The sequence below is a fragment of the Micrasema longulum genome, unplaced genomic scaffold (assembly GCF_059751315.1).
Source record: "Micrasema longulum isolate JH-2025_06_02 unplaced genomic scaffold, ASM5975131v1 h1tg001067l, whole genome shotgun sequence".
NCBI lineage: Eukaryota > Metazoa > Arthropoda > Insecta > Trichoptera > Brachycentridae > Micrasema > Micrasema longulum.
This window is the reverse complement of record NW_028278255.1, coordinates 175502-199442: the sequence shown is the minus strand read 5'-3', so window position 1 is coordinate 199442 and position 23941 is coordinate 175502. Positions and strand designations below refer to the sequence as shown.

The following is a 23941-nucleotide window of genomic DNA, read 5'->3' as shown; positions in this document are numbered from 1 at the left end:
GACACTCAATTATTCTGGAATATCAATATTACTATTTCTCTGATTGTTTGAAAGAATAAAAGTATTTATGAATAATAAACTATGAGTATGAAGTAAATCGCTAGAAGAGATCATGGTCTAGAAATTAAACAAAGGTAGGTTAAAACAGTTTGTTTTAAAAATATAAGGCCTTTAAAAAATAACTAAAACTAGAATCGTCAGCTTGCTGCTATCTATAGGTGGATTGCTCATTTATTGAGGTAGGTGTTTTACTTAATACGATTTTTATCTTATAAAATTGACAGTTTGGCTGTTTTCTTAGCTTTTATTTGCACATTTTGGGTGCATAGGGCACTTCATTGGTATTCCAGCCACATATTGATCATTCTGGGTGTCAAATTTCAAAACTAGGTAAAGGAGGAATCGTTTGAAATCATATTGTAGCTTTCAAATTTTGTATGTAGTCAGTTTTTAGGGGTTTCAGGGTCTTAAATCTAGCAAGGAACAGTCCATTAAATTAATACTCGGTTATGGAATTACTACGTCACACACCAAGTTTTGATATTTTTTTACCGTTGCCTTCATAACTAATTCCTGTACATTCTTGTCCTTAACAATTATTCAAAACTTTCAAATTATTAAGTGGAAACGACTGGGTTGGTCCTGTGGTTAGTTCCTGAACCCATGGAACAGAGGTTCGAACCCCAGTCTACCCTAACTTAGTTCCCATTTTCTAGTATTCAAAACTTGTCTGTTGAAAATGGCCTTCAAAATTGAAATATTTGTTTTCTCATTACTTTACCTTTCATATTAGAAAAATGATCTAGATATGCTCTAATTAGTGTACCAGTGCCCTATACACCACTGGGTGCGGATAGGAAAATGATACATAGTGATAAGAAACAAACCTTTATTTGTTGGTCTCGAGTGATTATCAAAGGCAAGTATAAACACATGCTAGATTACAGAAATTATTTTGAAAAAGTAATATTTTGAGGATGTTCAGTTCTATGGAAAATTGGATATAAAATTGTTTTCTTACACATGGCATAATTTAGAGTATTTAATTGTGCAGTGAAGTTTTTTAAAAATGTATGAAAAAATTAATAAAAATGAACTACTTTTAAACATCACAAGTTTAATTATAATAGGTATACATTATGTGTTGCGATTTAGTTTCGGGGTGGCCATTTTTTTCTATGTTAAGTGTATTTTGATAGCTACGAGGTTCTACTTTTATATGTCAGCACAACTCACCGACGACAACTCGTGATTAGGGTTTCTAGTCTTGAGACTCGGAAACCAAGTTTCGATATCTTGAGACTTGGAGACTTTCATACTCACGATAATTCGCATAAAAAAATCACTTAATGAAACTTTTTATTAAAATGAATACAAATCTCTATTTATTGATAACAATAGCATAACTAAAATTTAACAGAAAAATCTTAAATCAACAACTATTTGAGGGTGAAGTCGGCTAGGAACCAGCAGCCATCATGCTCCAGACGAAGCTAAAGAGAAAATATGTGCAGCTTTGGCATACTTTGCCGCACTGATCCAGCCTCAGCCTAATTAAAAAGTGGCAGTTTGACCCGTTGAGTGTATTTCTTGCTTTGGATTCTTAGTGTTCCTACACTAGCACAGAGAATGTAAAATTCTACCTTGGTTTTCATTATTATGTTATATAATATGATATTGTCATTGTTATATTTTTTTATTAGTACGTAAATAATGTGCTAGTAAAACGTTTTCTACTCCCTTGAGAGTTTATGCGTTTTTTTTACAATTGTGAGTTAAAAAATATCAATAAAATGAATTAAAAAAATAAATTACTAGGAGCATTAGAAATATTACAAATGTTGAATTCCCGCAAAAACGCTTCTTAGCATTGACAACACCCCTTATGCATCACAATTCAAAATAAATTTTGACATTTTGTCTTTCCAATACGTACTTTGTATGAAGAGACAGTCATATATTATTTCATCTGTGTTTATTTACATACATTGGTGATTTTACAACAATTTTTTTATATGTTATATCTGGAAGAAAAGATTATAAATACTGCATAGTACCCAGAGATGCACAACAAATATACAATTCACAATGTCAAAATCCTTCATAGAAACCGCGTGACAATAACGGCCTATACAAATATAGTAAGAAATAAAAAATAACAAACATTATAGACGAATGTGAATCTTGACGTTAGGATTGTCATGATCAATCATGGCGCGTTTTCGTGAAGGGGTATTTTTTAACAATTTATTTATAATGAATTTTTTTAACATATGTGAAATGGATTCAGAAAATTAAAAACAGACGTTTCCCAATTAGATGGAAACTATTAAATTTAATCCACTTACGTCTTGTGGCAAGATTACCACTTTCATACAAGGTATATTCAGAAAGTATGTTCTGTTTGTATTTCCTGCCAACGCAACGCTGCGATAGCAGTTTTGCGTATGCGTGGTACTTACCCTAGCTTTTTGATAAGGAATTGACGCCATTATGGCATTATTAGCCAACCGAAAACTGACTGAAAGTGTTGAATAAAATTGAAAATTCCACCGCTTATGGGATTTGTAATTCGTTTCCTAAACACAGAGAACATTAAACCGGTCCACATTCATCAAAGATCTGTGAGGTATACGGAGAACATGTGACAATAAGATGATGATGGGTGAGACCAGTCGTGAAAATGATCACATACATTGGTTATTTTATATTATGCACATTAGTGCTCAGCAAGGAACGAAGTGAACGTCCCCTTTAATGAAGTGGGAATACAAAAGCTCGTGCCGCGCTTTGTCAAGTGCCTACAAAATGGTGGGAGTTATGTAGAAATCTAGGTCTAAAGATTTTTTCATATGTTTTTTTTCTGAATATTTACTTGTTTTCTTTAATGTGTCAAAGGGAACCTTACTATCTGGATATATATACCTCGTACACATGACATTTAAAATGGAAGGGTTTTCTACCGGAAGAAAGAAATAAAACATTCATTTAAAAAATTAGAATTATATATTTAAAATATTTTTTTAAATACGTACTTAATTATGAGACTTACATAAGTACCATGTATTATGAATCTAGCTGCTGTCAACACTAACATTTAAGAGGTGGTAACTGTATACCCTAAATCCGAGAACACAAAACGATTCTAGGAAATAAGATGCATTCTTAACACAATATATTACTAATAATTAATCCCCATCGGAATAATTGACTCACGATATGAAAGAAGTACATTTTACAAACAACATTACTGTGCATTAAACAAAACTACTAGTTTGCAACAAGAAAGATAAATAGATTGATGTCTATGTTAAAAACTCAAAATGTGTAGGTAAAAACAGTAAAGTAAGTCAAGAAAACGGGATCTTCAAATGAAGATGTGCAAAATGCACTCAATTTATATCATTGATATAGTTAATGAAAAACTTAGGTTTTGTAAGTTCTACTCTCAAGATTTATGTATGAATTTTTCACAATTTATATAATCATACATATTTTTTGTGACTGTTGAGTGGAAATTGATATGTTATCAATTTTTAAATCATGTATGTGGCATAGTAAGCTCGTCATATGGTAGCCATGAAATAATTCAGTGTATGTTTTTGAAAAATACAATTATTTTTATATATTAATATACAAAGTTTTTTTTAAACAAATGTTTGAAAAATAAAGCTATGTTTTCACAGGCATAATGCAAGTACCTAATATTAATAGTGCTCGGTATAAGTTTCTAAATTTGCTATAAAGCTGCTCAAACTAATTATTTTAAAAATATTATAGTACATAAGCATTAATGTTTTTTTCACAAGAAGTTAACTCCCCACAAATTAAAATATAAACTAATAAAAAATACATGATTTATGGCACAATCTAAGAAAAAATACTCACTAAATAATATTGAATAAATATAAGATCTACATACATGAATGGTGACGTTTTAGTACATACATAAATAGCTGAAATCTCATAGAAAGCATACACTGGTTATATGCTGTTCCATTTATTTAAACAAATATACAAGGATATTAAAGAGTTGGTAGCTCAAATAATGAAAGTTTCTTCCAAGACTGACTTTAGGAAAGAAAGGATAAAAATGTATATTTAAAATGTGTATTCCACATGCTTTTATGTATGATTATAGAAATAAACTGAGATGAATTAAGATGGGTTTATATGTATTTAAAATCACAGCAAAAAATATTTTAGCTAACGCAAATATGATGCATCACATTAGACATATATCAAATCAATTAATACAAAGGAAGAATTTTGCTAAGTATACGGATTGTAAAGGAAAGAACAACATATAAATTACACAAGAGAGAGATGAGAGCTTTACACAGCTTTACATAGATATTACGCTATATATTGCCAAATCTATTGCGAATCAAAGTACATAGTAATGCTGCAACAGATCTAACAATGTTTAAAAATAAAGGTTAAAAACTCAGAGTATATATAAATAAGGGTTGTACTCAAAATAAATAAACTTTAGAAAATACAAAGTATATATTAAGGATAGTTAATGATTTGTACTGACTTGTTAATAAAATATAAAAGTTTTAAGAAAAGAAAAACATAATTAGGAAAACACTCTGCCTTAATTATAATAATCTTAAATTTGTCGGATCAACGAAACCTAATCGTAGTTTGTACACATCTTAATCATAATTTTGTAATGCGGCACTCAATTTTCTCAAAATAAATTTACATAACGCACGCCTTAATTTGAAAAAGCACCATAAACAAAATAATTTGTTGGTAGTGCATATTAATTTGTGGATATGAATACATAGTAATGACAGTAGTAAAATGTTTTATGGTATTCCATTGATTCTATCGTTAGTATATAAAACATTAAACCAAATATAAAAATACCTCATTTTTAAATCATCAAAGATTATGCAAGGAAACTAATTTTATGTTAAAAAATATGGAATACTTTCAAGAGATTTAAAAAATAAATTTAACCTACTTCTTTTTTGTTATCAAATCCAATATGAAAAACGTAGGTTTATTGGTTTTAAAGGCACAGTTTTGTTATATCCTTATCATTTACTTATTCATCAACATCGTTAAATCTACAATCGAGAATAATAATCTTATGACTAGGCCGGGGAAAAATATAAATTACATTATGAAGTTATGTACTTTGATCAGAGTCGTATCTATAAAAATGTGTAGTACCACTACTCGTGACCAAAAACATAACTTGGAACTCGTGAAGGTTTTAAAATAACAAGCAAAATTATTTTTTTATATCTACACAATACAAATGCTCGGCATTTCCAAGAAAAAAGGAATTTCCAAAAGTTAAATCACACAAAAATATAATTATAACATTACTTTGTGAACATCGTGATGGTGTATAAATTATCATAACAAATACATTAAATCAATTCGTAACTTTTTGGAGTAAATAAACGCATCTTCAGAACTTTACAAATTCAAAAGAGAAAAAAAACTTCTTGCAAAAATTAAAAAAAACATCGAGTGCAAAAGTGAAATGTTCCTAAAAATTGTAAAGATGGTTTGTGCAAAGTGGAATCGTTGGGCCAGTGTCAAAGTTGCAGAAACTTCATTAAGATATTGAAGTTTTAAGTTTACAACTCTCATTATATTTTGTCTGTGTCCAGACCGATGAAGAATACAATTCTGTTAGCGAAATAGTACCAGAACCCCAGGGTCCAGACGAGTGTTTGGGACTCGATGCTATAATAAGGTAAAAATCCTGAAAAATAAAACAGAGTGAGGACAAGTCAACCTCGTAGTGTGGCGGTTGGCGCATTAGCCTACCATGCTGGAGGTGCCAGGTTTGATTCCTGGCAGGGTTGACACGAAATATTTGTTTCGTAGTGGTTTATTTCTATCTCAAAACTGGTACATAAAGCGTAAGACTGATCATCTTACCTTCATGTGTTAAATGATCAAGATGAACCACTGATTCAGTGACCTATGCACCACTGGGTGTGGATGAATGAATAGAATCTATTTGAATTTTAGCAAAACCAGCTTTGTAACATAATTTGATATCCGGTGTTATTTCAAAAATTTTTTGCCGTTTCAATTGTGCCTCTTTGAAATTGCATCTGTTTGTAATGCAGACTTGGCACAGCGCCACGACGAAACGTTATAAATATTGTAAGATTTATATTGTTATTGGACGGACACTTTAATTCTGAAGATATTGTTTAAGTATATCCAAATGACTTGGATCACTAGACTTTGTACCGCCACTATCTGTCAGGTCCGTCCCCGAAGAAGGTGAACTCGTCCACGGGATCCCCGTGCACCCGGAACCTGTAGAGGCACGTGTACACGGGGTTGCCGTGGTTGCTCTCCACACGGATCTCCACCAGCTCGTGGCCCGGGACACTTCCGCTCGGGACCTCAACGGCAGCTGCCGGGAAGTACTGGATGGCAGTGCTATCGTTCAGATACTCGTAACTTCCGAACTGAACGGGCTCGTGGTCAGACACGTCTTGGAGACCCTGAAATAAAAAAATATAAACATAGCTAAAATAAAAATTTTCAAAAAAACTTCATTTGAAAAATGTATATTAGAGTACATTTTATTTCCTGAATTTTATAGTAAATTTATCAAATTAAAAGAAAAAATCTTTGTCAAAAAAAACTTTAAAATGTATTCCTCATCACGGTATTTCCCAGTTAGGAATACATTATAAGATTGGTCCATGATTATTATCAATAATAATTTATTTTGTCGGCCTCGTGGCGTACTGGTCAGCACGTTTGCCTACCATGCAAGAAGGCTCGTGTTCGATTCCTATACTAGAATATTTTTATAGTCCCAGGACTGGTGCCTGAAACGTAAGACTGATCATCTTACCTTCATGTAACAAAAATTATATGCTGCGATTGGTGTACCAATGCAGTGCCCTTATGCACCATTAGGTGTGGAAAGGGAATGATGATGAATAATTTACTTAACGAATTAATAGATACCCATAAATTAAATAGAGAGTTGATAAAAATGCTTACATATTTATATTTAGTTCATAGTATAAATTTTAAGTAAAGAAGGAAAAACATACCCATACTGTAAACTTGTTAAGCGCTGATTCAATTTTACCGTGTGGCGACAGTAAACTCGGCGTATGTTCCAGAGTGAATCCCGTCACCTTTATTCTCTTGAACAGCTTAATAACTAGAAAAAGAAGAGTTTTAATAACACAGTAGACTTGATATATATTATTTATCATTTACATATTGTTGGCAATTTACGCCGATGATATTGATAACAATATTGGGGTCTGAAGTATTGAAGAGCTTTATGCGGGGGACAATGAAGCGTTGAAATGAATTGAAATACTTCTTGGCATGAACACTTGACAAACTTACTACTACGCTCTATTTTTTGTAAATTTATTGATATCATTCTAACTTTGCTAGAATTCCACTCGTCCATGCGCTTTGTAGCTGCACGATGATTGGTTATCTAGCTTTCATATATATACTTTAAAATACCTAAATTTTGTAAATGGGGTCTAGAATGCCAATCGTCTATGCGCTTAGTAGCTGCAAGACGTGTTGTAATCTTACTCCTTTTTACTATTCATATTATTTTATTTTTTTTAGTATCATTAGTACACTAAATTTATTTGTCAATTTTTAAAATGTGTAAATGGGGGCTAAATTTCTAACTGTCTATGCGCTCTGTAGCTGCAAGACGTCCTGTAATCTAGCTCCTATCTGTTATAATTTTTGATTGATCTTAATTGAAAACGAGAACCTAGAATCCCAAACGTCCATGCGCTCTGTAGCTGCAAGACGTACTGCGATATTTATTAATTGTACAGCGCCCTTGAGGTGATTTTCACAAAAATGGCGCTATATAAATTATCCAACTATATATATATAACATATCTGCAGTATCTGCGTGCCCACATAACCTCATTTCACGAGTCTCTCCTAAAGTTCAACAAGTTTATAAATAAATAAGTGTACTATATTATTATTTTCATGTTTGTGATTTAGTTGGACTGGACTTACCGAGATAACCGGGGAAACCCTTGAAAGCCCAGCACTCTCCGGGTGTGGTGCCCGGAGTGATAACGGTGCGCGGAGAGTTGGAAGGGTACCAGAAGGGAATACCAAACAGAGAGTACACGGCACTGTTGGGCTGGTAGGATTCCGTGCAGCGTGTTGAGACCACTTGGCCACCTGGAAAACAGATTCAACGGTTATACTTTTAAGATTTTTTAGAAACTTAGTTGTTTTTCTGGGTTAATAGATACATATTAAGTTATTAAACTTTTTAGCCTCGCTTGATAGTGTTTTTCTGCATTGTCATAGGGTGTGTTGTTCGCCCTTCGTATCAATGATTCAGATAGCGTGGCAACGTCCGTCATCTGGTCTGTCCTTCACATAAGAAAAATAAAAATCCAGAAAAATACAAGAAAAGATGTATGAAATAAGAAATTCATTATCTATTATAAAAATGTTTATATATTTAAATATGTGAACCCTCACTCTTATAGATATGCTCCACCATTCACGGGTTGGACAAATGTTTTACCAGAAAGATATAAAAATGTTGGAGCATCACCGAAAGAAATGCATACAATTCCAGGGGGGCAACGTTGAAAAATACAGTGCAAAAAGTTTTTCTCATCCTCTTAGAAATAGGACAGGGAGTGGAGTATATCAATCGACCCTCGTATTTACATTATGAATTAATTGTGTATTATTATGATTAGATCATAGGCTAGCAGCTGTTACTTGTTGAGCTTATAAAATCTAGTAAGTAAATATTTTGTATATGGTATTCTTCCTTCGAAAACAAAGGTAGTTACATAAGTAAAAACAAAGAAAAATTCAGAACATCAGACGATTAAATTATTTAGCATTTATGCAGACTATAAGAAACTATCTTAACTTGCACTTTTTATCTGAAGTTTTCAATTTGATTTTAACCCAGTGTAAACAGTTAAATAAGAAGTAGTACAAGAACTCTGATGTCCAGCGTAATATATTAAAATCGTAGATTGAAATAGATAAAATTCGCATACAGCGTATGTTATAAATAAATTGTTTACTAACCAGCTGATTCCAAAGCGTAATCAACCAATCCCGTTTTGTCAGCATCATATATCATCAGTTCTCTCAAAACAATCTTCTTCACCAATTCATCGCACTGGCAACCAGAGTCCATATGCACCACTTGTTGCGTCCCTCCCAAGACAGATGTAAAATCTTTCTTCACATCTTTAATTTCCATCTTTACACCTTCGGCAATCCTGCCTATATCATCGGTTACCGATCGCTGGAAACCGATCAACTTTTCATCTATGTACTGTTGCGATTCTTTCAATAATCCTCGCTTGACATCTTCCTTTGTAACGGTAGAACCATCCCCAGTTGACAGTCCTAATAACTGAACGATTGCTCTCGTTGTATGTTTTGAAATTAAAATGTTCCTCGTTTCTTCATCGTCAGGTTTGTTAGCTGCCTTGAGAAGGTTTATTTCAGCGGTAAGTTGGTCGATCAGCGCTTGTTGCCGAGTAATAAGTGAAGGATCAAAATTGTTTTCCGATTTTTCAATGATTTTTTCGATAATCTGGGGTGCCGAATTCTCCGTGGGTAAACTTTGCTTGACGCGCATTACGATTGCGTTGATGATGTCATCGGTAAGTTCAAATTTAGTGGATTGGTCGACCATAGGTAGATAATAGGTCTCAGAGGAGTATACTGTTCTCGGATACCAACTGGTGAGCATCGCCAGACTACCCCCATAGAGCCACCCTAAAAACCACAAAACTCATTCATTAAAGTTGCGAGAACTAGATAAGAGACGCAAGTTAAAATTTTGGCTATATTTTAAATAGAATATTTGTAAATGTGTGCTGCATTGAAGAATATTATACTTAATACTGTCTTAACTCAATTTCGTGTTTATGGATTTTATGATTTTTAATTAGATATCTTATTTTATGACTATAAAAATTAATTGAATGAACATTTGCCTCTTTGAAAAAAAATATTTAGTACGTTATGTTGATGAGTCGAAGCAGCATCCATAAGTCTAAACAACATATTATTTGGAGTTTTTACATTAAAAAAAAATGCAAATGAATAATTTTAATACATTGATAGTGGAATTTGCTGTAAAAATATGTAGAAAAAAAAACTTCGCCACAAGAGAAGCAAAACTGTCTATAGAAAACACCTGTGAGCATCAGCAGACAATATAATGACGAGTGCAGATAGTTTATGGTAAAAGGATACCTTACCACGGCCTCCAAGGTCGCCCCACAGTAATGGTGTTTTCTATTGGAGTTTTACTTCATCTTTTGAGGGAAGGATCGAGTGTAACATCTCAAAATGACTCACCGGATCCAAATCCAGATTGGCTCATTAAACCAATGTTACCCGAGCGTTTATAGACTTCCATATGCGATATTTCCGGAGAGCTGAAATCATATCACGCTCAACCCTTCCCTCCCTATCGCTTTTCTAAATTCTCTTCTTTCTTACTCTCTCCCTATTGCCTCTGAACCAATTAGTCGGATAGGATGAGTGGGTAGCGGATGAAAGAAGGTGTTAGATGATAAAAAAAAGGAAAGTCGGATAACGCACATTGTTAAAATATTCATAAATGGTATATTCCCAAAATGTTAATAGTAACAGCAATTAGAAACATTCATACATGGAACATAGTGACAAGATTCTTAGGTTAATTATAATTAATATTAATTATTTATTAAGCCAATTATACATATTAATTCCTAAAATTCACAGGGAGATAATTATTTTTATGTATTAACCATAATATTTAAGTAAAAATATATAAACTAAAGACAGAAGAAAACATAAATAGCACTGATTTTCACAACACATTAAGAATGGAATAACTATAAATATATTTGTGATATAATGGTTTCCTTCAAATACAAGAGATCTTTTTTACACACGTTAGATAAGGAAAATAAATTATACAAAATATTAAAATTAAATAAACATTTTAAATGTTGAAACTAAGTATTTTGTACTAAGTAAAAAAAATGTGTTTTAATAATTAAACATGGAGAATGTTAGAAGACTAGACTGAAGTATAACAAGGATTGCTTATGATGAATTGTGACGCCACACAAATACAATAAATATTAAATTATTATAGATACAGAGAAATATATCAATTTATGCAAAATAGTTAAACAAAATTATTTTTTTTCAATAAAAATAATACCAAATCAAAATTAGGTGGATGGACAGGTTGTAATATTAAAAATATAATTCTTAAAAAAATACTGATGTATTGTAAAAAAATAAACTAATACTATTAGATCATTCTTACTTGTAATAGTATTATATAAAGTCTTTTGTAATAAATCCCTTAGCTTATAATTATTTTATGACACATTGAATATTATTTAAACATACATAGAATTGATAATGTAAAGGCAAGAGAAATTTTAACAATTCTCAGTAAAATTGTTTAGAAACATTTCCTTGGCCTAAATCCACAAATGGTCAAGAATTATATTTTGGTGTTTTCTGTTAGGACTTCAAATTATTTATATGTGTGTAAAACTTATTTTCAGCATGTATGGAGGAAGATACAAATATGTGTTTTTAGAGGGCAACATTAAAATGCTGACTTTGAGGTTACATTTTTAGATTGAAGTCTCGCAAAGTTTTTGATTGAAGTCTGCTAGTCTATTATTTCGGTTACAGCAAACTTCCGCCAAGAATTTTCACTAACTAAAATGTTTCAAATATGTATATATATACGTACAACTGATAAGTTTATGGTTATTGTGGCACTTCAGTCATTATTATTCTGCGGATAACTCATATACTTTAATTTTATAGGAAGTTGAATGACTATTAAATCTCAGTCGGGTTGTGGTCCTGCAGTAGTGATGTGGTCAGAGGTTTAATCCCCACTCTCCACAACTTGATTCATATTTTCTAGCACAGCTACTCATGACTAGTTTAAAATAGCCCCGAAATTGGAATATTTGACTAAATTATCATAATATGAGGATGTAGTTATGTATTTTTCATTAAAGAATAGAGACTCATATCCTAATTCATTTTGCACACGGGAAGTTATGAAAAAATATTCAAAATCTATTTAACTAAGAATTATCAAACATTTCTCTGGCTATTAACCTCAGTTCTATTCAATTACCACGTAATACACAATATAATTACACATTTCCGGTATCATTAACTATCGGTTAACTTGTAGATTCCTTAATTAAACTAACTCGTAATTTAGTTCATAAATTAAACTATCCATCAACTAAACTTAGTTAGTAAACAAACTATCAATTGAACGTAGTTATGCAGAAAGCAGCCAGTCCACGATTTATAAAAAATTAGATATTGGTGTTTGGGTCCAGTAAGGTCAATTATATGTTCTGCTAAAAACAGACAAGCCGCTTTCATACAAAAAACTATGATAATCACCTTCTGAAAATGGTGGCGATCACAAAAATGGCATTTCTCAATTTGCAGAAAAACACCCACAAAATCTTACGGTACTTCAAAAATCATTTAACCCGTCAAATACGTAATTAGATATTTGTTTCTAATATAAAAAAATAATGTATTCATTTTTTATCATTTGTCAAAAGTCGAAAACATTCTAACTGTTGTGTAGATTTGATTACTTACTCTTTTCACAAGTGTGCAAATATCTCAGTTTCAATTTTTTATGACTGGCTGCTTTCTGCGTAACTACGTTCAATTATGTATCTTATAGTTTCATAACTTTTAAACACAATAAAACATATTATCAAATGGTTAGAATTTTTTAAAACCATTTAAAAGACAAAAGTAACACAAAATCAGTGTAAATTATCTTTCCAAAACAATAATAGAAAAATGAGCCACTGGTATTTTTGGCAAATAAACAGTAAAATAAATAAATACTTATGATACAATAATCAGTTTGGGACATTTACCTAAGATGTATTTTAATCTTGATTAAAGATAATGTCTTTGTAAAAGTAAAGTGACAGACACCTCTACATAAATATATTTTACCTTTACACCTTATATTTTAGCACATAAATATATATTTTAATGATGAGTTTATATAAGTATTTTATTATTCTACACAATCGATATTAATAACTCTACGGACAGTTGTTAAGCATTTCATTTTATCAGTGACTCAAAATGAGCTTTACATTCCAAACTGAAAAGCATTTTTTTTTAAAGATGTGCTAGATACATATTGTCATAATACGTCAATTCCATTATTATGGCATAAGCGTAATCAGACATAATTATTGAGTATCTCTCTTAACATTCAGACTGACCACTAATCTAATAAGAGATTCACATATCCGCAATAAATTATCCAAATAAAGGTAAAATAATTCTGATGGTGCAATTAATAAAGGTGTTTTTAATAAGACAGCCAAATTAAAAAATATCACAACTTTTCTTTCCGTATTTTTAAATGAAAATCGATTCATCGATTCAAAAATCGATTTAAAGAGAATTACGCATTTTTATTGCGCAAAGGGATTACAAGTTTTCTTGGATATTTATTTTTCATAAAATTGACAGAACATGTTTTAACTCTTTATAGGACACATATTTTGTGTTGATTTATGTCTTGAAAACATATTAAAATATATTATTTTTTAAGATAATAAATACATTGCATTTGAAAAAGCTGAGTGGAAGACTGCTCTACCAGTGTATGTTATTACGATACTCTTGTGACATAAGACTTATTATTAATATGAAATATTAGAAAATAAATACCTCAATTCCAGTGGTATTTTTATGAATCACTTTGTTATAGATGTCTTGTCTAATAAAGGGTTAATATGCATTGAAACTTATGAGAGTTTCAATAGTGAAAATATTGCCAGTACTCTAAATGCAAAACCCGCACAAATGAAAAATAACTTAAATTAACATTATACAATTTGCGCTTTTTATTTTTTGTAATATCATGTACTCGTAGTTTTAGGAACTATTATGTAATGTGCTATACAAGAGTTATCAGAAATGTTTGTTTACTATAAATGTATGTAATATAATAAAAAAACTAGTTTAAATTCTATGTTATGATACCGTTCCAAAGCTTTTGCATTTCATTGAACCAGTTTTGACCGACGGTGCTGATATAATCAGCCACGTCGGACATTTGATTTGAGGCCGCTGTTTTGTATTCGTAATAAGCCTCTGGCATTTCGACGTTTTGAAGTTTAAGAGCTTCCGGAATGGACAGTTCGGGAAATGTGATGTTGGGAATGGAAAATTCTGGAAGGGTTATGTTAGGCATGTCAGGGAGTGTAATATTGGGGAGCTTTAGTTCAGAGGCAGTGAGTAGTGCGTAGTTGTATGCGTCATCTTTATATTTAGATGCCCTTTCTCTGTACTCGGGGTATGAATAAAAAACTGAAAAAGTAGTAATACATATATCATTATACTATCTATAACTACTTATGGAAGAAAAAATAAAATTACATACATTACGCATATTATGTAACCTTCTAAAAAAATCAATATAAATCCATTAAAAAAAACATAATTTACTGTAGTCATAATTTAAATTAATTATAAGAATCCAACAAAAAGTACTGCTAATTACAATGTTTAAAAAAATAATTAGGAAAAGCTCACTGACAAACAACCCTGCCGCTGTTAAATAAATAATTCCCTTAATAAGATTTGAGGCTAAGGTATCTGATGAAATGTGGAAGTTCAGTGCTATGAAAAATTGGACATAAAAAATGTTTTTCAAACGTGTGGTAAAAATTATAGCATTTAATGGTACTGTCAAGTTTCTTGAAAATGCATGAAAAATTAATAAAAATGAACTAAATAGGTGCGAAGGATTTATTCCGACGTTTCGGCTACCATTGCAGGAGCCATCTTCACTCAGTTTACCCTGAAGATGGCTCCTGCAATGGCAGCCGAAACGTCGGAACAAATCCAACACACACGGTATCACCCAAAAAAGAAACATATTAAAAATGAACTACTTTGAAACATGGTTAATAACCAATAATTTAAAGCGTTGATAGATTTCTGAGAAGCGATGTTTTTCGACGTTGAGCGTATTTTGACGGGTACAGGATTCTACTTTTTAATTCAAAAACTCACTGACTTCAACTTGTGACGTCACGGGCGGTGTACTTGCAAAATTATAAAACTTTACAAAGTCATAACAATGATAGAATACGATACATAAATGTTTTTTTTTTTTTTTACATTATTTAAAAAATCGCATAAAAAGTAAAACCCTGCAAGTTGAGGGGATAGGTGAATAAAAAAAAGTAGTCTTACATGCGAACGGAAGAAGTAAAAGCAGCAATAGGAGAATCCACCAGCGCCGTTTTTTAACTGACTCTCCCACTGAAGTATACCAACCTGAAAATAAAATACAGTCACCACCCAATTGAAAAAAAATATTTATGACAATTACTTAATTTTTATTTATGACTTTTGCTAACAAAAAAGAGCTGCATATTCGCTGGAAAAGGAATGACAAGGGACACTTTGGTAATTCGAAAGATAAGCAAAAAATACATCCCCAACTCCAAGTATTTGTTGGATTTGGTCATGCCATGTCTTTCTCGGTCTTCCTTGTTTTCAGCATCAATCAACATTCGCATAGCAAATCTTTTTAGCCATTCTTTCGCTCTGCATGTCCAAACCAACGCAGGACTCCTTTTCTGATTTTGTCGATAACGCTTATCTCAGCCTTGCATACGGATCTCGACATTTTAGAGGGAAATTTAATAGAAGTACATAAATTCAAAACTAAACAACACATTATTACATCGCATAGTTTACGGATTGCATTAATTTATGGAGCACAAAAATACATAAAATGTTCTTACTTGTTTCCTCGGTAGTTCTTGTGGCGTATGTTCGATAGTTGGCGTTGTTGTTAGAGTACAGGTATCTTGGTCTGTCTCGTCCGAGTACCTTAGAAGTTATGGTGGTGGTGGTAGTGACTATAGTGGTGCACACTGTGATGATCATTTGTGTGATCCACCAATGATTGTCTTTGGACGATTGCGTCTTACTTCGTCTGACATCTACTTCATCCATTTCCGTGTCTGAGATACTCTGGAGACAATAAAATCTCATTTAGTGTTTTTGATCTAAATTAAATTAATTTCCACATGAAATTTATTGCAACAGAGGGAAAACATTTTAAGTAAGGGAATATAGAAGAATAGGTTTGAGTGCTCACTTTACACACTGTGTAACATTTACAAAAATTAGATAATTGAAATGCTGTGCATGACAAACTATAACAGAATAGTGGATATATATTGCTATTTTTATAGGAGGAAGTTTAATGTTTTCATCTTTTTAAGTTTTCACCTCATCTTTTTCACACCCATCACACCATATAGCACTGCATTGCATTGGTATATTAACCCATTGCACCACTAATAAAGATGACATAATTTGTTCACACTATTTAATTTTGACACATTTTTTTCTTACAATATAAGACTAAATGAATATTTTGTAATAAATACAGTAAGACCCCTGTTTTACGTTTTTCAAGGGAGCAACAAAAAAGTGTAAAACTGAGGAAAACTTCAAAGTGAGGAAATGAAAAATGTATGGGAAAAATTAAATTTCATTAAATTATAATTAAACCATACTAAATATACTGCAGACAAATTGTAAGAACTGTCATGATTGGGGATTATTCATATAAAAAATATTTTGTATTTTTTTAAGCAATACTACAATAATGTTTGATTATGTCCAAATGCTTGCAGACTGGCTGGATTTCCTCCCTAGGGAGTTGTTCATATTTAAATTTATTTCAACAGAGAGACAAAAGTCAACAGATGGAAGAGTTGAGGAAATGTGGATGTTCAAACATGGGCAGAATGGTGAGTGTTACAGTGTGTAAAGTGGCCACTTAAACCAGCCAATGACAGGTCATAAGCCCTGTAAATGCCTAGACATCCATATTCTCTTCTCAAAAATGTTTTCCCTCTCTGTTGAAATAAATTTAAATACTACAATATGTTATTTCCTATTGAATTAAAAAAACACGTTTAAATAATTTTATCTGGGTACTTAACCTTTAAAACACGAAAATAAAAATTTGAATTTGCATAAAATGCATACAACGAATTTTTCCCTTAATATTGGGAAAATTTATTTATAAGTTTAATTTTTTTTAGTATGGCACCACAAAATTACAACAGGCATTTACATCGCGGCAATTTCACACATTTATGATAACTGTTTGAACTATCTCCTCTTCACATAAATCAAATAATATTTCTATTGCCAATTTTTCAAACATTCTGCATCGCAATTTATTGATGTACAGACTAACCTTCCTAAACATGCATCAACTGCATGTCACTATTTAGTAAAATGTCAAAATTAGACACTTAAACAAAATGGTCAATTACACTGCACCTACTTTGAATTTAGTTTGAGACAATAATTTACACATTTTTTTATTTACCTCGATTTTATTTTCCATTCACGCGGCGGCGCGCGGCTCGTCTTTTGACAGATCGAATGAGTTATGGAAAAATTTCGACGTAAAACCGGGGTTATGAAAAACGTAAAAAACGTTAATTGGGGGGAATATTGAATGAGAATGTATGGAAAAAAATGGGACCTAAATATTTTGGTGTAAAAAGCGGGAAAACGTAAAATCGAGGAATGTAAAAACGAGGTTTTACTGTAATGTGAAATAAAATTATGATTATTACGTTTTATTATGAAATCAGTAACCGAAATATACTTATTTATGTCATTTTTATGAATAAAGTTATTGCCATTCAGTTTTAATGTTTAAAAAAATCACTTCAAAGACAAACTGGCGAATTTTTTTATTTTTTTTCAAAAGAAAAAGAAATATTTGAGTTCTTATTATTTACTCAAGTACATAAATTTTTAGACCATTTCCTAAAAGTAGTAAATAACTTGTGCTGGAAAAATGGAAATCGAGTTGTGGTAGATTGGGATTTGAACCTCGGACCTTTGCCCGAACCACAACCCGAAATGATCGCAAAAAAATCGCCAGCTTTGAGGGTCAGTGACAAATTGACTTTGGCCGGCTTTGTGTTGCAATGGGTTAAATACAGTGTATCTGAATATAAACTTTTGGTTACATGAAGGTAAGATGATCAATCTTACGCTTCAAATGCCAGTTCAGGGACTATGAAATACTGCAGTGTAAAAATACCATTTTAAATAAATATTTCATGTCAAAATGTCGGCCATAGAACCTGAGACCTCTTGCGTGGTAAGCAAACGCGCTGACCATTTGATCACGAGACGGCAAAAGCTTCCACATTACACTTGTTATTAAATAACTCAAATGAAAGGGAAAACTTTCTCAAAAAGGGAATATGGAGGTCTAAATATTTATTTACAATGTTCATAACCTGTGATCGGCTGGTTTAAACAGCCACTTTATGCACTACGTAACAAGAATCGAGGTACCTCAAATATCTGTATAGAGGGCTAAAGATATTTAATGAGTTGCCGAAAGAGATTAAGGATGGCGGGTCTATCGCATCGTTTCATAGGATGCGATGGTATTCGTTAAAAACAAATATCCATATAGGTAGAATGTCATTAAAAAACGTCAGAATAAATAAGACTTTTTTTAAAAATTATTTTGTACAACTATCTACAAAAACACATGACATTCACTATTCTGCTTATGTTTGTTTTATTTAGTAAATTGTTATATTTTACCTCGTATCTCCTGAGATGATTCCCGTAGCTGTTCCGGCTATTGGAGTTCCAGCGATTGCGCACCTCCGAGGAGTCAGAGAGCAGCGAGGATGCGGCTGAGCTCGTCAGCAGCGTGCGGCTGTCCATGTTCAGGTCTCTGGAGAAGGAGTACGTGCCCCGGAAGTTGTGCAGCGAGGGACGGGACATGTTGGGCACTGCCACCTGCCCGGGGGCCAGCTCCACCCTGTCCTTTGATAGCCGAGAGTAAGTGTAGTCTGTCTTGGGGTACTTACTGAAATAAAAAAGTATTATGTTATATTAGAAATTGAGAAACTTAAGCGACATTTAAACAGTTTTTAGCAAAATGGCCTCCAAACATATATGACTTAAAAAACTTAAAAGAACAGACTACAGTTGTTAATGTTACATAAATAAAAAGGAAATAAATTATGTAAACTGACAGCACATACAAATTTGGCTGTTATGTTTTTCTGGCATAATTTTTTATGCAAGTTTAATTTAGCTATATGGATTTTTTTTATTTATTTAGTTTCATATTAATACTCTCATTTAAATACCAAAAAAAGTACAACTTTACTTAAAACTTAAACCATATAATAATATAACCTGTTATTATTTCCGAATACATTATCTTCCTGGTTAGATGTGTTTGTTGATAATTTCACGGAAATCATTTGAAATTCAACTTCAGAAACATCGTCACTCTCTTCGTTGCTCATATTGAATAACACTCAACAATTACTGCATAATAAAATTGGCATTACATTTGCGACATGCGCTTTCATTGAACACTAGGATTTGACAACTGGCAATATTGTTGTTGCATAAAAATAAAATAAATACCCCCTTGAAATGTCAGAGTATTAATAATTTCAATGTTGGCTCAGGTGAATATTTTTATTGAGTGGAAAAATTAATATTTATTATGTGAACATACAAATGACTCAGAGTGTATTTAAAAAAAAAAACATTTTGTATAAAAATTTAATACAATATGTTAAAAAAAAACACCTGAAAATATGCTAACATTGAGACTCGCGATTTTTATTATGTTACTTGTACTGCCATCTGTAGTCGATTGTTGTTAGTTCTTGATTGCTCTGTTAGTTCATTTATAAAAATTTAGTTATGTCCATACAATTAAAAATAATTGAAGATAATATTCTGAATAATACCGAATATTTCTGGAGATACACTAGTACCCTAAACAATGGAATCTATGAGATATGGGAATAATGGGTCTAGTAATATGGAAGATACAGTAAATACGTTCGCTGACGTTTTCTCAAATGTTGATGATGATGCCATAACTTTGAATAACACGATAGAAAACAAATTAACTAGGCTTAACTTTAAGATTTCTTATAATAAAATGATTAAGTTTGTCAAATCATTAGATAAACGTAAGTCTGCTGGCCCAGATGGTATTCCTTCAGTCTACATTATAAATTGTATTGATGCGCTCATCCTGTTAAAATTTTGTTCAATAAGTCATTAACATATTTCCGGGAAATGTAGCCATATTTCACCTATAATTAAGAGGGGTAGTAAAGATGAAATATCTAACTATATTTATTGTGTATGCAGATAATTGGTAGAATTCCATATTTAATTTGGTAATGTATCCAAAATAAAACAAGTTTATTGGATTGTAATTCTACTTTATTTTTTATAAAATATACAAAGGGTATATTGTGACGCGTTTCGTCTTGTTAGGACATTTTCAAACAAACTAACTTAAATATTTACAAAGTTTCCTTATATACTAAAAAAAATTGCTATTTTATGTTTGTGGATTTCTATACAAGCCAAAATAAGTAGAGTAATTAAAATTCAATTAGGGTATACTGAGTATATTAGAGGAATATTTTGGTTATATTGGGGAAAAACCTTCCATTATTTAGAAACATTTGTAAGGGTTTGTCCCTATATAAGGAAACTTTGTATATATTTAAGTTAGTTTGTTTGAAAATGTCCTAACAAGACGAAGAGAGTCACAATATACCCTTTGTATATTTTATAAAAAATAAAGTAGAATTACAATCCAATAAACTTGTTTTATTTTGGATACATTACCAAATTATCTAACTATAGACCAATTTGTATACAGTATACCCTCCCTAAATTATTTGAACAACTTGTAAGCGATAAATTAATTACATTTTTAAAACAAATTATCCCTCCTGAACAACATGGGTTTATTCCTGGTCGTTCAACAGCCACTAATCTCATTCTGTAAGATAATTATATTGCGAGTGCACTTCATAAGATGCACCAGGTGGACGCTTTGTACACTGACTTCAGTAAGGCCTCTGACAAAGTTTACCACTCTAACTTGCTACAAAAACTTGGTCGGTTAGGAATAATAGATGAACTCTTAAAATGGTTCATTAGTTATTTATATATAAGAACAAAATTGCAGTTAAAATAAATTCCCATAGCTCCAATATTTTTTTTAGCAACAAGCGGCATTCCCCAAGGATCGCAGCGCAATAATAATACTCATGCTTTCAACAAAATTTTACGGTTTGCTGGTATTAAAGCAGTGGATACCTAATAAATTAAACAATTTTGATAACAAACACTACCTCTGACGCAGCGAGGAATTTATGGAGAAGCCCTGAAAATACGTAGACTCCCATATCCCTTCTCAAAAATGTTTTCCCTGTTGCAACAAATTTAAATATGAACAACTCCCTAGGGAAAAAATCCAGCCAGTCTGCAAGCACTTGGATATACTTAAAACATTGTTGAAAATACAATCGTTCAGGCCTCATTTAATAGCCTCCAGATTCTCCGTTAGTCGGCCCTTCAGGCCTCAGTCAATCTTCTAATGAACTGTTTTTAGTTTTGCAATAACTACTTGCAATCAACCATTTATGTACCAGTTTTTTTTTTATTCTATGTAATATTACTTTGTATTATTATTACACTCATTCAACCCCCAAGTATCCACCCACATATCATCACTCAACCATCAAAACCCATCCACCAACGCACCCAGCTTATTGATATTCAGTGTTTAATCACATCAATAAGCCTCAAATTGCTTTCATTACAGGTACATAGTTTCAGGTTTTCTTCTTGCGCGGTGGTTGATGTAACCGATTTTTTTATATTTTTAAATATCAGTATTTAATCACGTCTATAGAGTTCAAATTGCATTCTGTAGTGACACTTACAGCATCAACATTAGAGAAATTATATAGATAATACTCACTTCCAATATTCTCCGGCGTTCTTGTACACCTTGTAGGGCAGGTGGTCTATCCCCTCCCCAGAGATGCGACAGCTGTCGGCGAGGATAGACTCTGCGAAGCTTTCATTGGAGCGGTCGCTGTCAGAGGGACTCGGCTGAGTGCGGCCGAAGGAGCGCCGCTGCTCGTTGCCATATGACGACGTAGACGTTGCGATGCGCTCATACTCGTACGAGTAATTCTTCACATTCTGCGGAAAGCAACATCGCCTTTATAATAAATAGCTTATAACATGTTTCCAATTTATTTTTACAGAAACAATGGCTACTTCTATTTTTACATTATCACTCTTAATTTATATAACCAACACATTATTAGCTGTATAACTCTTAAAAGACTGTACTGAAAAATCCCTATCGAAATGGAGCTGTAACATTGTGTTACATTGAGGAAAAAAACAGGATATTTTGAAATCAACAGATGGAAGAGTTGAGAAAATATGGATGTTCAAACATAGGCAGAATGGTGAATGTTACACAGTGTGTAAAATGGCCACTTAAACCAGCCAATGACAGGTCATAAGCCCTGTAAATGCCTAGACTTCCATATTCCCTTCTCAAAAATGTTTTCCCTGTCTGTTGCAACAAATTTAGAGATAATATTATATCAAGTCTTGAATTCCATGTAGACTTTTGTGACATCATAGCCACACAAGGGTTAACTAGAACACTAATTGCTAAAATATGTTAAAATTTCTTATCTAATCTAATTTGGTTAAATTCAATCCTTTCATTCGTAATTATACATAATGGATCTGATATAATCTGGATTATTTCAAATACGATATGATGTAATTATTTTCACCTCAGTTTATGCAATATTAAATTAACCACAAACTTGTAACACTTACAAATAGATGTGGTATTAAATAAAATATTTTGCTTAAGTGGTGACTTTATAATTAAAATTATTTTTATTTAGCTGAACTTTGGAATTGTAGAAAATGCTTCTTTTACCATGTCCTTAGGATCATTATCTATGGAACCGCCTAACCTAAGATTTTTTTTTAAAACTCCTTTTCCATTCTTCCTTTTCTTGTTATATTTTATTTTTAAAAATAAGAAAAAACTATTGTACAAATGCATTTGTTAGCATTATTGTTGTTTTTATTATTATAAACTTAGCTTTTATGATTATTTTCATTTGTTTTGTTTATTTAATGAAACATATAGCAATAAATCCTCAAATTAATCCATGTTAATCATTAAATTGCTATTAAGAAATGGATAGTGGAGGTGGGTTGCACATGGATCGATGAGTGGATCAAGCCAAATAGGTAAAATGTGTGTACTGTTTATGAAATTTGTTCTATTGGTCTATATAAATTGGTTATGTTTTTAATGATTATTTTAGTTTTTTATTGATTATTATTACATTTACTTTGTTAAATAGCTAATTTAAGGCATGTTTCACATTTTGTAAAAATTTTCCCTCGGCACGGGACACCCCAGTGAGGGAACATTATTATGTATAAAAAATAGAATACAAACAATGTAAAAGTATAAACAAATAAATATGCAAAAAAAATAATAAAATGTACACAAGTAATAATGTTTATATTTTAATTAGGTATAACATCATTCACAACTGTTTCAATTTAATTATTACATACTTTGATCTAAATTTTGTGATATATTTATTTTAATTTTATTTAAGATGTCCAAAAACAATGTCATTTTCACAAAAAATCGTATGCTGTCTCAACTAATAAACTTCTCAACAATATTTTGAGTTTGTCCAAATTTTTGTAGACAAGGACTGGATTCAACTCCCTGGGGAGCTGTTTATATTAACATATTACAACAGAGATGAAGTACATTTAAGAGAAGGTAATATAGAAGTCTAGGCATCTACAGGGCTTATGACCTGTCAGTGGCTGGTTTAAGTGGCCACTTTACACACTGGTAACATTCACCATTCTGCCCATATTTGAACATCTATATTCCTTCAATTCTTTCATCTGTTGATGTTTGTGAAGTTAAAGAGCT

General features: G+C 31.8%; 1 protein-coding gene across 4 annotated transcripts in view; it reads right to left on the bottom strand.

Annotated features, from left to right (window-relative positions):
• Window positions 1-6051: 6051 nt before the first annotated feature.
• Window positions 6052-23941, bottom strand: part of LOC148277224 (klaroid protein-like) — a 39050-nt gene continuing 21160 nt past the window's right edge. Inside the window, exons 3-10 of one of the 4 annotated variants that reach the window (XM_088233151.1) lie at window positions 21917-22143; window positions 18697-18967; window positions 15840-16071; window positions 15283-15366; window positions 9064-9765; window positions 8014-8184; window positions 7056-7168; window positions 6052-6491 (exon numbers count right to left, since the gene is read on the bottom strand). In XM_088233151.1, coding sequence (XP_088089277.1) covers window positions 6237-6491; window positions 7056-7168; window positions 8014-8184; window positions 9064-9765; window positions 15283-15366; window positions 15840-16071; window positions 18697-18967; window positions 21917-22143 — 2055 coding nt within the window. In that variant the 3' untranslated portion in view covers window positions 6052-6236. Of the gene's footprint in view, window positions 6492-7055; window positions 7169-8013; window positions 8185-9063; window positions 9766-10353; window positions 10622-13922; window positions 14392-15282; window positions 15367-15839; window positions 16072-18696; window positions 18968-19302; window positions 19516-21916; window positions 22144-23941 lie in introns of those variants that run through there. The other 3 variants (XM_088233152.1, XM_088233154.1, XM_088233153.1) reach the window with 3 other exon arrangements.